Below are 15638 nucleotides of genomic sequence, written 5' to 3' on the forward strand. Positions count from 1 at the left end.
CTGTTGGAAGGCAGCGGGGCCGGCGCGCTCCGGCTAGATGAGTTCGGGGGTTTCAGCTCTTGCTGCCGGGGCTTGGTTTTTTTTTTTTTTTTCTTCCCTCATCTTCTCCCTTACCGACAGCGCTGCCCGTAGCCGCCACAGGGCCGGTTTTTAAAAGGTCCGGGTGCTTTTAAAAGTGCCAAGCCACTCTCCGCCATGTATCAGCGATCCTGGTCGACGGGGGAGGTCCCCGCCGACTGGAGGCTTGCCAGTGTGACCCCCATTTACAAGAAGGGTCGAGGGAAGGTCAGGGGAACTACGGGCCTGTCAGCCTGACCCCGGTACCGGGGAAGATCACTGGGGAAGATGGCGCTTACACGGCATGTGCAGGACAACCAGGGGATGGGGCCCAGCCAGTGTGGGTTCATGACAGGCAGGTCCTGCTTGACCAAACCCATCTCCTTCTGTGACCAGGGACCCGCCTAGTGGATGAGGGGAAGGCTGTGGATGTTGTCTACCTCGACTTCAGCAAGGCCTTTGACACTGTCTCTCACGGCATGCTCCTTGAGAAGCTGGCGGATCATGGCCTGGACAAGTGTACTCTTTGCTGGGTGAAAAACTGGCTGGATGGACGAGCCCAGAGGGTTGTGGTGAATGGGGTTAAATCCAGTTGGCGGCCGCTCACAAGTGGTGTTCCCCAGGGCTCAGTGTTGGGGCCAGTTCTGTTTAATATCTTTATTGATGATTTGGACGAGGGGATCGAGTGCACCCTCAGCAAGTTTGCAGATGACACCAAGTTGGGCGGGGAGGGTCGATCTGCTGGAGGGCAGGAAGGCTCTACAGAGGGATCTGGACAGGCTGGATCCATGCGCCGAGGCCAACTGTAACGAGGTTCAACAAGGCCAAGTGCCGGGTCCTGCACTTGGGTCACAACAACCCCACGCAGCGCTACAGGCTGGGGGAAGAGGGGCCGGAAAGCCGCCCGGCAGAGAAAGACCTGGGGGTGCTGGTCGACAGTTACCTGAGTATGAGCCAGCAGTGTGCCCAGGTGGCCAAGAAGGCCAACGGCATCCTGGCCTGTGTCAGAAATGGTGTGGCCAGCAGGAGCAGGGAGGTGATCGTCCCCCTGTACTGGGCACTGGTGAGGCCGCACCTCGAGTCCTGTGTTCAGTTTTGGGCCCCTCACTGCAGGAAAGACATGGAGGTGCTGGAGCGTGTCCAGAGAAGAGCAATGAATCTGCTGAAGCGTCTAGAGAGCAAGTCATATGAGGAGTGGCTGAGGGAACTGGGGTTGTTTAGCCTGGAGAAAAGGAGGCTGAGGGGAGACCTTATCGCTCCCTACAGCTACCTGAAAGGAGGGTGTAGCGAGGTGGGTGCTGGTCTCTTCTATCAAGTAACTAGTGATAAGATGAGAGGAAATGGCCTCAGATTGTGGCAGCAGAGGTTTAGATTGTATATTAGGAAAAATTTCTTCACCTCAAGGGTTGTCAGGCATTAAAACAGGCTGCCCAGGGAAGTGGTGGAGTCACTATCCCTGGAGGTATTTAAAAGATGTGTAGATGTGGCACTTCAGGACATGATTTAGTGGGCATGGTTGACAGTTGGACTCGATGATCTTAAATGTCTTTTTCAACCTAAATGACTCTATGATTTGTCACAGGGACCCCGCTTCATTTCCCAGGCAGGGAGTCCCAACACGTGCACTGGGAAGAGCAGTGTGATTTAGAAACTCTGCTTCCCCACCTCTCTGGGGCCTTGCTGCTCCCTGTCCCCAGAGACACCCAGAAAGGTGTGGGTCCCTCATGGAGGAACCCCGAGGCTAACAGGGACCAGTCCTTCGAGCAGTCGTGGTGGGCACCCACTCGTTGCTGGGCACCCACTACCCCCTGGGCCCACAAGCAGCCGTCCTTGCGTGCCATCCCGAGAGTGCTTCTGGAGGGGTTTCATACAAAGGTTGTTCACATAGCTCACGGGTCTGCGGGATCCCAGCCGGGCTCTGTGTGAGCTGCGGCCCTGCCCAAAGCCTATCTCAGCAGAGCTTTAACCCAAGTACCATTCATCTGGAGGGATGCCCTTGCCCTCTCCTCACACCCCTCAAACCAACATCAGCTTGGAAATGATGCAGGATGTAAGTCATGGCAGGCAGAGGAATTCCTTCCCAGCTTCCAGGTGGCACAGCCCCGCAGCCGGCACAAGCGAAGAAACCTTTTCTCATCCCCAAGCTGTACCCTCACCATCGGAGCTCAGCCAGATTGGCAGCGCAGCTCTTGCCTTGCCCCTTTTATCATTGTTCAGCAGCACTGCCAGGGATACAAAATCATGTCCTCTAGAAGTTGCTTGCTAAATACGCCTTGGAAAAGTGTTACACAGTGGAAAGCAAAACAAGGAATTTTATATCAGATTGAAAAACATGTAACATTGTTTTGTATTTGTGTGGCAGGGTTTTGGTAGCAGGGAAGGTGGCTCCTGTGAGAAGCTGCTAGAAGCTTCCCTGGCTCCAAGACAGACCCGCTGCTAGCCAAGGCCGAGCCTATCGGTGATGGTGGTAGCGCCTCTGGGATGATGTATTTAAGAAGGGAAAAAAAAAAACTGGAGAGGAGAAGAACCAACCCTGCAGACCCCCAGGTCAGTGAAGAAGGGGGGGAGGAGATGCTCCAGGTGCCGGACCAGATATTCCCCTGCAGCCTGTGGTGAAGACCATGGTGAGGCAGGCTGTCCCCCTGCAGCCCAGGGAGGTCCACGGTGGAGCAGATATCCACCTGCAGCCCGGGGAGGACCCCACGCTGGAGCAGGTGGGTTTCCGAAGGAGGCTGTGACCCCGTGGGAAGCCTGTGCTGGAGCAGTCTGTGCTGAAAGGACCGCAGCTCGTGGAAAGGACCCAGGCTGGAGCAGTTCGTGAAGGACTGTCTAGCATGGGAAGGACCCCACGGTGGAGCAGGGGAAGAGTGAGGAGTCCTCCCACTGAGGAGGAAGGAGCAGCAGAGACAATGTGTGATGAACTGACCCCAACCCCCATTCCCTGTCCCCCTGCACTGCTGGCAGGGAGGAGGGAGAGAAAATCAGAAGTGGAGCTGAGCCCGGGAAGAAGGGAGGGGTGGAAGGAAAGTGTTTTGAGATTTGGTTTTACTTCCCATTATCCTACTCTGATTTGATTGCTAACAAATTAAATTGATTCCCCCCCCCATGTCAAGTCTGTTTTGCCCATGATGGTAACTGGTGAGTGATCCCTCCCTATCCTTGTCTCGATCCACAAGCCTTTCCTTTTATTTTCTCCTCCCCATCCCACCATGGCAGGGGAGGAGTGAGCAGATGGCCTCATGGTGCTTTGATGGCAGCTGGGCTTAAACCACAGCAAACGTATTCTGAAACTCTTGTTTCCGAAGTTAAAAAGTGAGCTACTTCCTAGCACCTCCCACCACTCCTTTTTCACCTCTGAAGCAATCAGGCAGGAAGAGAAGGTGCATTCGCTGTGGGCTTAGCCCTGCTAAAATGAGTTCACAGGCACCCTTACAGTGTGGTGGCAGAGCTGTGAGCCCCTCTTCTCCTGCCCAGCCCTGGGATACTTGTCCTTTTTCGGATGGTGTGGCTCTGTAGGGCACGCAGGGGAAGCAGCATGGCCATGAGATGTGGGATCCCAACCAGGCAGTGTGCTGAGCTGCGCATGGCCTCAGCTCCTCACGCTCACCAGCCAGCATCCTGGAGCTACCGTAAACCTGAACATATAAACCAAACCGGGCACTGTCATAGAAACAACCCAAATAAATTGTCAGCCATAGGAAACACTTCCCTAGGAGCATCCAAATACTGTTGGTGAATTTTGGGGCTCTCCTCTGCCTTAGTTTTTCTCTGTAACTCTTCCCTTTCCACTTCACTGAGCCTCTTTTTATCTGTTCGCATTTCATATCCTGCTTTATTTCTCCACTGGCTTCTCTCCTAATTTTTGTTTCCCTGTTCTGTTAAAAAATAAAATAAAATAATCAAACCTACATTATCTCTTCTTATCAGATAAATTATCAGTACTTCAGATATTGTTAGGATTGGGCCATAGCCGATTAGCATTACAAGAAATTTGTGTCTAGATAGTTACTTTTATTTTATTTTTGAGCCTGTATTAAAACATCACTCAGCAAACACTGAGGAGTGGGTCAAGTGTGGTGACCCCAATCCATTGGGGGATCAACACCCCATTCCCTAAAAATGGGCACCTCTGCTCTTTCAAAGAATTGAGCAGACCTTGTGCTTTCTTCTCAAAGACACGCAGCAGAGAAGGGAGGAGGTAATGCTCCCACCTACCCCTCCTTTTATACTCTAGCCCAATGGTCAGCACATTCACCCAGAAAGGGGGAGTCCAGCTCTGAGTCCCCAGAAACCTGCCAGCAGGCCTTGAGGGTGTGTTTGTCCCAGGCATGTGGAGAAACAACTGCGTCTCTGCTCTGCCAAGGGCCTGAAATGGAAATTCAGAAGCCCTGTCGTAACACGTTATAACATCATGGACATCCCGTTAACACCCATGTATCCTGAAGCGTGCTGGGCACTTACCCTGTGCTATGTCTGGTTTACTGAGGGGCAGGCACAGCCACCTTTTCTGCCTCGGAATTAAAAGAAATGGATTGCTGCGCTTTGAGAGGACGTTGGTCCTTATGAGGAGTATTTGGATGTGCGGAGGGTGCCCCGTACCCCTCTCCCAGGGCCCTGAGGTGGAAGAAGACTCAGCCTCATCCAGCTTGGACTAAATGATCTTCTTTGTGGGAAGAGTAGCTGTCTGAGTGATAGATGGAGCCACAAATATAGATGATGTGAGAACTTTAAATCAGAAAGTAAAGGGCTACAGAGCCTGCCGGCAGGGCAGCATGTGAGCTAAAGTTTTCAGGATTGCAATTTTGGAGTCTTCTGCAGGCACTCCGAAGTCTTTTGGCTCTGACCTGCAGTTAGTACCCGGCATGTAGAACCGAAGGCTTAACTGTCAGTGCCAGTTTTGCTGTATGAATGTTCTGTCAGAGCCTGGGCTTTCAGGAGGACCTGCTGGTTTAAGAGTCATCTTCTGTGGCTGAAATACCATTCACACCCATGGCTCTTGTCAGTTGCTGGTTGGAACCTATTTTGGACACCAGAAAACACAGAAAGAGCACGAGCAGAGACTGTGCACTCATTTTTTAAAAGGTGCTCAAAAATACTCATTCGCATTAGGTGAGAGTTTTGCCCAGATGAACTGAGAGGAACTAGCTAAGGACCCTTGGCACCAGAACCCCTCTGTTCCCACAGTAAACCCTGAGCCCCATCTGGGACAGAGAGTTACCAGAAGAGGGGGCAGAAGCCCAAATCTTAGGAGCAGCCACATCACATCACTTGGTGGGGTCGGACACAATGTGAACAAAGCATAAGTCTCTCTGCCCAGGACACCCAACTAAAAATACATCGTATTTATAAAGCACATTTCCCCTATGTACTTTTTTTATCAAGCTTCAGCAGGAAAGAGAAGACTGTTTTTACTCAAGGTGTACAGACAGAAATACTCCAGCCACAGTGGGTGAGAGCTGGTAGTGTGACAGTGAGACTGAAATACAGCTGTGGCTCAGCCCTTGGAAACAGCCTGACTGCTCCTCTCCATTCCCCACCCCGGAGAATTTACTTCTGGGCATCTATAACGTGTTTCCTCCTTTTCCCCCTAATCAGGGGTTAGAAGGAAGATGAACCACATGTGAGAATGACTCATTAATTGTCCAGGTGAGCCACTGATGAGGAGAAAAACTTGCTAATAAAAAGGTTCTTCCCCAGGGTTGGGAGGAATGATGTTATGTGGCTTGTTTGCTTTTGAGTGCAGGCTGTAGCAAAGCACAGACTAGGCCAGAATAAGAACTTTTGAAGGTAATGGGATATTTTTTTCATTTATAATACATAGCAAAAGATCTGGGGTTATTGTGGACTTTGTCTTGTAAGTTAGCTACATTTGTAACACAGTATGTCTGTAATGTGAGTAATCAAAATATGAAAATTGTTGTCAAATAATAAGGTGTTATGGCTTTGTTTGTTTTGATTTTATGATGAGCTGGGGGTTTTTTTGTTCCTCCCTCCCAAAACTTATTCTTTTTTTTCTAAAACATTTAAATTTCTCTATAAAAACTATATAAAACCCCTACATATTAATCTAGTGATGGATTTTTGTGTATATTGCAAACAGCTGTGCTGGAAGCAACTGTCCTATTTACTTATAGATTAGAAGTGTTATTTAAGTGAGTATTTTTTCTACTCCAATTGTAAGAGTATTCTAACTGGACTGAATTTTTTTAATCTTGAGTAAATAGACAGTAGTTTCTGTTCTTCAGTCGGCATTATGCTGTCCAAGTCAATTCTTCCCTGGTGCAGAACACCTCCAGTATTCTCACAGCAACCAGAGAATATCCTTTGGGGAAAAAAATGTGGAATTTTGTATGAAAACCTGTTGAAGTATTTTGGGTATAAGATGCTGTGAGCTGCAGGAATTTTTCAATTGTTACATTTAAAATGAAAGAAAGATCAAACTTGATAATGGAAGAAGTTAGAATACAGATTCCTCTTGGAAGAACAGGCAGGCTTGGCCTTGATACCAAAAAGCCGGTCGAAGAAACTCTCTAAGACTCGTTTTGGAGTTATAGAAAGCAGGCATTCTTTATTGCAGTGCCGGATGCACTGGGGATAGTTCCACCTAGTGTGTATACCACAGCTTTAGCACAAACAGGTTATGTGGAATAAATAATTGCATATTAATCAGATTAGTATACATATACATAAAAATGATTGCAACTGATTATCTTAGTACTGCCTACATTCAGTCATGTGCCATGAAGGATCCATTTGAGTCAAAGGGCTGCTTTTGCGACCACCGACCCATTGAAGTTCTTGCTGGCTGTCCTTGAAGTCTTTATTCCTGTCCTTGTTCTTTGATCTTGAAGCTTAACACAGTTTCAATCACATGTGGTCAGTTTCAGCATCATTCTCATCTAGCGTACAGCAACATCTAGTTATAAGAGCAAAGAACTGCAAAATTTATTAATAATTACTAGCTAATTGCTTGGCTATACTTCTTTCTATTGTTTCAGTCATAGCGTTAGTGTAAGATTTCTAATAATTATTTACCAAATCTCACTTTTACAGTCACCTAGCAGCAAACCAGTTTCCACGGCTGGTACAAAATATTAAAACCACCAAAATATTTAGACATACCATACAGAATGTATAGAAGTATGCTATCAAGTTAGCTTTGAGGTAACTGTTATGGTGTTTAAGAAAATGTTATTAAGACCCCCCATGCCTCAATCCCAAATACATTCCAAGTAGCAGGGAAAGTAGCTAAAATCTTAGCTCTGCTATTAATGAACTGTGGCATGTGGCTCTCTTCAAGAAAAAAATTTTCTTCTTGCTGTGGAAGCGCGGAAAGTGTAACTCACCTTGCTGTTATCTCCTCTTGCTATCAGTTAGTTATAGCCCAAGCACCTGGGTAATTTGAAGACCTCCAACCCTCTGTGTCTCCTCACCCATCAAAATGTCTGGACGTGGAAAGAAACACGCAGTGCCTGGCAAACCTGGAGCTGCCCCAAAGAAAACCAAATCAGCCAAGGCTGGTCTGCAGTTCCCCGTGGGTCGTGTCTACAGGCTCCTTAAAAGCGGGAACTACGCTGACAGGATCGGTCCTGGTGCTGCCATCTACCTGGCTGCGGTGCTGGAGTACCTGAGCGTGGAGATCCTGGAGCTGGCGGGGAACGCTGCACGGGAAAACAGGAAAGCCAGGATCCTGCCCAGGCACATCCAGCTGGCCGTGAGAAATGATGACGAGCTGAACAAGCTCTTCTCCTGTGTGACAATTGCTCAGGGAGGGGTTATGCCAAATATCCTTTCCCAGCTCCTTCCCAAGAAAACTGTTAGAGATGCTGCTCCTTCTCAGGAACAAGGTGGTAGCCAGTGAAACTTGCTTTTCTTGGTCTGGTCTGTGCACTTCTGGATGATGGGATGCAGTAGCACTAATTTGTATGTCTTTGCTTCTTTGTCAAGTATTTTTCTGCTAATTTTAATGCATTTTTAAAGTTTGTAATAAAGTTCCTGGAATGCAACACTGTTCTCCTTTCTTTTCTCATTTCCCCTTCCAGGGATGGGGCAATACAAAAAATGTCAAAAAAACCCAGCTCTAGCATACTGCCCGAATAACTCTTTTAAAGTCAAGTACATGTTTATTTTTGAAAACATGCCACAGGTAACTGCTGTGGAGCAGGCAGAGTTAAGACACACTGCCATTCATGTGAACTTTTCCTCCACCATAGGTTCATAGTGCAATTAGTTCAGTGCCTCAGAGGTGGTTTAACTCTGCTTTAGAAGTTAGTAATGCTGTGCTTTAAAGTCTTATCGCTCATAAAGCTGTAGTGAACAACTACCTCTCTTTAGACTGCTCCAGCATGACACTAAACCTCTATTGCCTCCATCTTGTTGTAACAACTATAGGTAGTTTATTTAAAGTCTAGTGCAATATTTGTGCTGTTGGGAGAGGTGGCCGTCTTGCTTTTATCAGTGCAGAAAGACAAAAGCCTCCATATCCAAACAAGCCCCTAGGGCCTTGCTGACCAAGTCATTGAAAATCTTCCCCCTGGAAAGTGCCCAGGGTTTCTCTGTTTGTAGTGGGGGCTGAGGCTTGCTGTTGAACTGGAAACCAGGGATCTGCTGCAGCAGCATTAGGATCAGCCTGCCCTGAGGCATTATCTCTCAGATTTTATAGCATCTCACACAGAGAAGAGCTGGTTAGGACCAGCTTCCTAAACCCACTCCTAGTACGAGCATTAACTTTTTATTTGAAAAAGATCTGCTGTCCTGCCGAGTTTGACTTAGCTCCTTCGTCCCCTCAAGGCACAAGGGTGTGGGAGCCTGCTGACCAGGTGTTATGATGCTGGCAGACGTAAGAGCTGTATGCAGCTGAGTTAATGACGCACTCCAAGCTGTGCTTACACAGAAATAGGAAGAGGGAATACCTGACTGAGCAGACACCGTGGTTTCAGGGTAGTGGGCAGCTGGAACAGTCATTGTATGCAGCCTGGTTTTCAAGTGTAATTTGATGAGGTCTTGGCTGGCCTGCAATTAATCCAGTGAAGTGAGACAAAGTGGAGGATGCTGTAGCAATGAGAAGTAAAAATGTCTGAGAGTAGATCTTAAGCTTTGTGCATATAGTAAAGATGTGCTATATGTAACTAGCCTTGTGCTGGGTGTTTACACCTGTAAGTGGAAAAAAAAAAAATCTTTAAAGGAGGTACATAAGAAATGAACACCTGAAATGCAAATTATTTCCTCCATTTGACCATGGCAAGGGAAAACAGGCTTGGGAATCATTATTACTTTGGGCCATGCAAAACTCTAAAGGTTTGCAGTAATGGTAGAAGACTCAAGCAAGTTACTAATTTCGTGCAGCTATAAGCATGGTGCTTACAGCACCCTTTGTTAATCTGGAGGACTGCGTGTCGGTCATCGTGCCACTCCTGGATGCAAGCTGCTGCTGTGAGCCTGCTCTGCACCACACCAATCAGACCCTGCAAGGCACGGCCAGTGCTCAAGTAGCTTCTAGAAATGCCTTCACCTGCCATCTTCTGTATGATAAAAGACACTGAGTGAGCCATGTGGCCCTACCTCTACTTACACCCAAAGACAGAGTTTGTGGTAAAGTACCGGTCCAAGTGAAAAGTCAATTTTTTAAGTATTTCTTTGATCAAGAACTATCTTGTTTGCTTTCTTTTAGCCAATAGTTCAACCCATTTGTAAATTAACCAGACAGCATAGTGACCCGAGAACTCACGCCTCTGGCTTCACAGAAACAGAGGGTAGATGTCTTCTAACACAGCTGCTCAGCAAAATTTTCTGTTGGGCTCAACTTTCCAGCACTCGTGTATTGAAGAAAAAAATTATGCAGCTTTCACCCCACCCTTGACCCTAGAAAGTACATATTGTGCCTTGCAACACAGCTATGCCTGACTTTGGAAAAAACTGGACTGTGTTACAGATGGGGACAAGTCCTGGAAGAGAGAGAACCCCATGTCAGAGGTCCTGAGCTTTCCCATGGTCACAAAGCAGCTTGGCTACTACTGGCAACACGAAGAACAGTGGTACAGGTTGCTGGGTTAATTCTTGATGACTGCAGCAAGGTGAGGTGTGCCCCCTTCCAGCTGTAATAAATTAACTGCCAATCAGAGATACTGCAGTTCTCTGAGACAGTAAATATTAGGCTTGTTTCCAAAGGAGATCAGCTAACAAGGTGCTAAGTAGCTCTACAAGGAGTAGTGACAAATTCTCATGCTCTCAGGGTCTGTACTGAGTTGATCTTGTGTTGGGACCTTGATTGTTTTTTACTTTGAGTGGCGGAATCATTGCTTACCCAGGTGGCATTAAAGGATGCAAGAGCTGGTAATGAAATGGCTGCCACTGTGGAGTTTAAAAGGGGGCAGCTCTTGCTAGAAGTTGTGGGTTTGGGTAGTGGTATTATTGGAAGGGAGGTTAAGGCAGTAATATTTTCAGGTGAGAGCTTGTTCTTAAGAAATGACAGCATGCTTTCTTTGTGGTAGATAAACTCCTGAGTGAATTAATGGGTTTAGTTAAGGTCTGTGTTTTGTGTGAGGCTGCTTAAGGGTGCTTTTAATCTGTTTCATTTATTTACTTGTGTAGGCTGTTTTTATAAGCCTTGTCTTTCTAAGGCCCACAAAAATGTCCTAAAAGAACATTTTATTGTATTTTTAGGCACTTCAATTTGCTATCTGATTTAGTTCTTCCCCACATCTGGATACAGCTTCTCATTACTTAAAAACAACTAATGATTAAAACTTGAGAACAAGTCTATATACAAGACCAGAATTTCCCTGTGTTTGTTTTCTGGTTGCTTTGTGTTATGCATTGAAGAGTAATTGGTACTACTCAGTACCAGCGACTTTGTCAGCAATAGGTGATTGGGCTTGATAGAATGGATGCAATACCGTACAAGAAGATGGTACTTATGCATTTGTAGTAGTGTGATGCACAGGATGCTGAGCAGAGCAATTTCAGTGTCTGATGTAAAACAAAGCTTCTCTTCTTCCTGTAAGTCTTGTTCTTGACTGTGGCCTGTTATCTTGCAGTAATAGGTCCTCTCATCTCTGGAAAACGAAAATCCATTTGAAGTGGTTTCCAGTAGATGAAGTTTTTTTTCTGTTGTTCTTACTACACACAAAGATATGAAATTCTAGCTCTGGCTCTCATAAGGTCTCACCATTGCAGAAACTGCTTAGGTTCTTACCAGGGGTAAGTTCAATGAAGTTTCCTTGCAGGGTTTCTGAACACTTGTAAGTATCTTGAAACCTAGTTTGCTTAACCTTTCTCCTTAACGGTAGTCCTCCTTTGATATTGGGTCAGAAGACCTTGCTCCTAAGTTCTACTTTACTCTCTTGCAAAGTTTTGAAATCTAGCAGATGGCTGACCTGCTGCTCTGACTGAGCTTGTAGATGCCTCTTGGCTGGAAACTTGTCAGACTCTCCTAGAGCAGCAGCCTGACCCATCTGCTCCTTCAGACAAAAGTACGAACATCTGAGAGGGGAAAACTGACTTGTGAAGGAATTAGAAAGGCAGTGAGATGGGGAGGAAGAAAGGACTTAAATGCTCAGTCTATGTGTCTGCTTGGTTTGGGTTTTTTTAATTCCTTCTCTTTTCATACTAGATTGACGTTAGAATGTTTGAACATGGGGAAAAAAAACCCACAAAGCTTGTCCCTGTGCCAAAGAAAACCAAATCAGCCAAGGCTGGTCTGCAGTTCCCCATGGGTCATGTCTACAGGCTTCTTAAAAGAGGGAACTATGGTGACAGGATCGGTCCTGGTGCTGCCATCTACCTGGCTGCGGTGCTGGAGTACCTGAGTGCGGAAATCCTGGAGCTGGCGGGGAACGCTGCACGGGAAAACAGGAAAGCCAGGATCCTGCCCAGGCACATCCAGCTGGCTGTGAGAAATGATGACGAGCTGAACAAGCTCTTCTCCTGTGTGACCATTGCTCAAGGGGGGGTGTTACCTAATGTTCTTCCCAGCCTTGTTCCTAAGAAGACTGTCTCGCTTGAGCTGCCCCTCAGATATGGCCAGTCACAGGAGTTCTAGCTGTCACCAGGCTCCTGACCTTGCGGTGGTCTTAATGCTGGCTTTCTCCACGGCTCAGAGTTTTTCATGCTGGTTGGCATTTCTGGTCTAAATTCTTGTGTGTGTCTATCTGTGCCTGTCTGAAAAGCTGCTAAAGACAGGGTTTCTTATTAGGTTTCCCTAGCTACATCCTTCAAAAGAAAAAAAAAGTCAACAGACTACTTCTATGGATACATAATTGTGCAAAGGACTCATGTCCATCTTATTCCCTTCTATAAAATATTTGTTGCACCAAACACAAGATTTTCTTTGGTAGTGCAGTTATCTGGGAAACCTGCTTTATTGTCTTTAAAGCTTGTGTCTCCATGTGCATGGCTGGAATCTCTGAATTCGGTATGCACAGAAGTCTGCTTCATCTGACCACCTCAGACCTCATCATGGGCACAGTTAACTATTGAGTGTAAGTAGATGCACCTGAGGAACTTAAACTGGACTGCCTTATAATGATGGTAAAGCTGATGAATTATCTTCCCTAACATTTGGATATGGAGGTAGGGCTGTGCTGTAACTTCAGTATTACTGCACACACCTTGGTCCAAAGATGGTGTTGGATTTGTCCTCTGACTTTCTGTAGAAGACTCCTTGGATTTCACTCCATCAATGCAGACAGTATATAAACCTTATCAGTGTTTGAACCTTAAAGATCTTCTAGAAAGTCTTCTTAAGAATGAATCCAAATATAATTTCTACCTCTCTGGTACTGAGAATCTCCTTAGTTGCTTGGAGGCTTGTTCCATTAGGATCCAGATCAAGGAAACCTGTGGGTTAAAAGGCAATCCAGGAAGTGGCCTTTTCCAAGACCTCCCCAAACTCTTGTCTTCCACCTATGCAGCTTGAAAGGCTACCTAAACACTATTAGATTTGCACTCTGGATTGCAGTGTTATGGTGGACACACACTAGTATTAATCTGTTTGCTGTACTGCAGAAGATTTTGTTTAACAGCTTCACCAGCAGAATGCCACTCAAATTTAAGAGCCTTATAACTGCATTATTAGGTGTTTGAATTAGTCTATTCATGACACAGAACAGAAAGGCTCTAGCGTCCACCAGCTTCAGATGTATTAATCCAGCCAGATGAAAAGGCTATTTAGAGAACCACTTCAAGACTGACACTACCAGCCCAAGGTTTTGGGAGCCTGTTTCCCATATCTGCCCTATAATAATCCATATTATGCTGCTGCTTTCTCTAGTGTAACTCGAATATCTCCCTGGTTTTCTGGGCTTGTGAGAACTGAGACTTTTTGAAGAGTGGGCTGCAGAGAGGTCATCATCTCTTTGTATAGGCAGGCTAGGGAATTTAAATGAAGGGCAAGAAGCAAGGAATGAGGTATTGTGGGACTGCAGCCAAAGGACTTTCTCTATGTGAAACCTAGCATGTGCGTAAGCTGCAACTGCCTACTAGGAGCTAGTCTATGAGAAGACAAAGGGAGGAGAGTCTGTTGGTGTCGGTTCAGTCCCTGTATAACTGCCTGCTATGAGTACTGGAGGTATGTGGTTTGTAGTGTGGCCAGTAGACAAATGTTGTTTTGAGGGGAGCCATTAGATCAACCCTTGCTATCTGTGTAAATGTGGCAACCTTTCTCTAGAGATGTAGAGCGTGAAATGCTGCTGACCTGCACCGCAACCCAAACTCTCTGTCTTGGAAAGCAACAGTGGCTCCTTAGGGGGCTGCTGGATGTTTTGCTACGGAGGTTTCAATCAACATTGACCATATGAGCTGCACTTGAAGAAAAACAGTCCCCTGTTCCCTCGTCAGGCTGATGGTTGTTTCCTGCTGCGTTGGCTCAGAGGCTTGCTCCTGGGCTGTCCAAGCCAGCTGCCTACAGCACGGGTGCCCCTGCAGCAGCATGGGCTTCTGCAGCTCCTGCCGCGCTGCACCGCTCCTTCTGCAGTGCCAACACAGCTGCTCACAGCATCTCCTGAGAACCAGGCTGCAGGGCTCATGTGTTAAACTTTATCTTTTTCTTCTTTTCTTTTGATTCTTAAAGGAAAACGCCACCCTTCACAGTGGTGTTGGCACAACTTGAAAGTTTTCATGGGGGCAGGAAGAAGAGACATGGGGTGGGATGATGGCTGGAGCTGCTGAGGGAGAGGCTGTTTTCGATGGCTCCGTGATGGGGGCTGTGGTTGCGAAGCCCCATGGGAATGTCAAAGGTCTCTGTTTGGAGTGGAGCTGTAGCACACCAGGTGTGTGAGCTGAGACGTGACCCATGGAACAGGAGGTTTCAGCAAACTCCTGTGCCTATAGAAATCCTAAAAAAAAAAAAAAAAAAAAAAAAAAAAAAAAAAAAAAAGTGAGGGGAGGGGAATCAATGGAGACCTTTCTCCAAGTCTTAGCTCTTCTGCAGAGGAAGCAAAGCGTAAGGGAATGCTGTATGGCCTGAGACCAGGTCAGAGGGAAAGCAGCCATCGGGGTGGTCCCTCTGTCCTTGTTGCCAAAACAACCAATTCAATATATCTTATATTAAACTCCTCTAGCTTTACCAGAAAGTTTACATAAGCTTAAGCATGACTGCAGCGTGATTGGCAAGCTCAAGGTGTCCCGTTGCTCCAGAAGCAGCAAGCTTGGGAAGATGTGGTCCGTCACAGCTGAGTGCCCAAGAGGTGCTCTGGGGGCTGCAGCTCACGTCTGCTAAACTGCGAGGGGGGGAGAGGAATCGCCTTCAGCAGCGGCTCACCCTCACTTTCCTGGCAAAACTCAACAGATGAGAACAAACTGGAGGAATACCAGAACAAGGAGAGGGCACTGACAGGTCCGGGGAGAGCCACAGGGAAAAGAGCATCCCTGAAGCACGCAGGAGTCCCAGCAGCTATCATACAGCTTTGCTCTGTCTCTAGTAATTAGAGCTGACCTAGGGACATACTGGTCCCTGACATAAGCCTTGCTGTGGCTGTCCTGTTCTCTGTGCTCATGACTCCGGCTTTTCTGTTGCACTTCTAAATGTCGAACAACCAGTGCATTCATTCCTGCTTTATTTTTCTTGGTGAAATTTCAAGACAATTGGAAAGATAATGCCCAGCGTTAAGATATTAATTTTGGGGAACCCATTAATTCTCCCAGTTCTGTTTCTCTCCTGCAGCTGTGAAGCCTGTTTTGTCTTCTTTTGAAGACACATTATGCATGCTTCAATGGGGTACTTTTAATCTCTGATTTAAAAAATTCAATCTCAGTTTAAATATACAATAAAACGTACATTCAGTCTTCTAGCATATCCTCAGCCCTGTTCATTACCAGGTTGTGCACAAATAAACACCTTGGTAATATGCAAAGCCTATGGTTTGTGAAGGCTGTCCTAGCAGCTGGGTCAGACTCCACTCTTGTTTCTGCCACCACTGCCACCTTCACTTCTTTCTCAGTCTCTCTTTTTCATCTCTCCTGTGTGTCACAATTTATGCACTTCCTTGACTTCAGGGGGCAAATTGCTTATTAACTAGCTAATGTTCACTGACTATTTTGAGGCTGTTGAGGATTAGAACTACTGGAAATTATTGTTTTGTTTA

The 15638-nt window shown here is 46.5% G+C and overlaps 2 protein-coding genes across 2 annotated transcripts; both read left to right on the plus strand.

Moving 5' to 3' along the window:
- Positions 1-7498: 7498 nt before the first annotated feature.
- On the plus strand, positions 7499-7918 carry LOC126052922 (histone H2A-beta, sperm-like). Its single transcript, XM_049834257.1, has one exon. It carries the CDS (start codon positions 7499-7501, stop codon positions 7916-7918), a length of 420 nt encoding a protein of 139 aa, XP_049690214.1.
- Positions 7919-11767: 3849 nt separating this feature from the next.
- Positions 11768-12097, plus strand: LOC126052849 (histone H2A-like). Its single transcript, XM_049834079.1, has one exon. It carries the CDS (start codon positions 11768-11770, stop codon positions 12095-12097), a length of 330 nt encoding a protein of 109 aa, XP_049690036.1.
- The last annotated feature ends 3541 nt before the right edge of the window (positions 12098-15638 follow it).

This window comes from Accipiter gentilis, chromosome 31, assembly GCF_929443795.1.
Source record: "Accipiter gentilis chromosome 31, bAccGen1.1, whole genome shotgun sequence".
NCBI lineage: Eukaryota > Metazoa > Chordata > Aves > Accipitriformes > Accipitridae > Astur > Astur gentilis.

What these genes read in the sequence shown, in the direction of transcription:
- LOC126052922 (XM_049834257.1), top strand. Translation starts at nt 7,499, where the DNA reads ATGTCTGGACGTGGAAAGAAACACGCAGTGCCTGGCAAACCTGGAGCT.
- LOC126052849 (XM_049834079.1), top strand. Translation starts at nt 11,768, where the DNA reads ATGGGTCATGTCTACAGGCTTCTTAAAAGAGGGAACTATGGTGACAGG.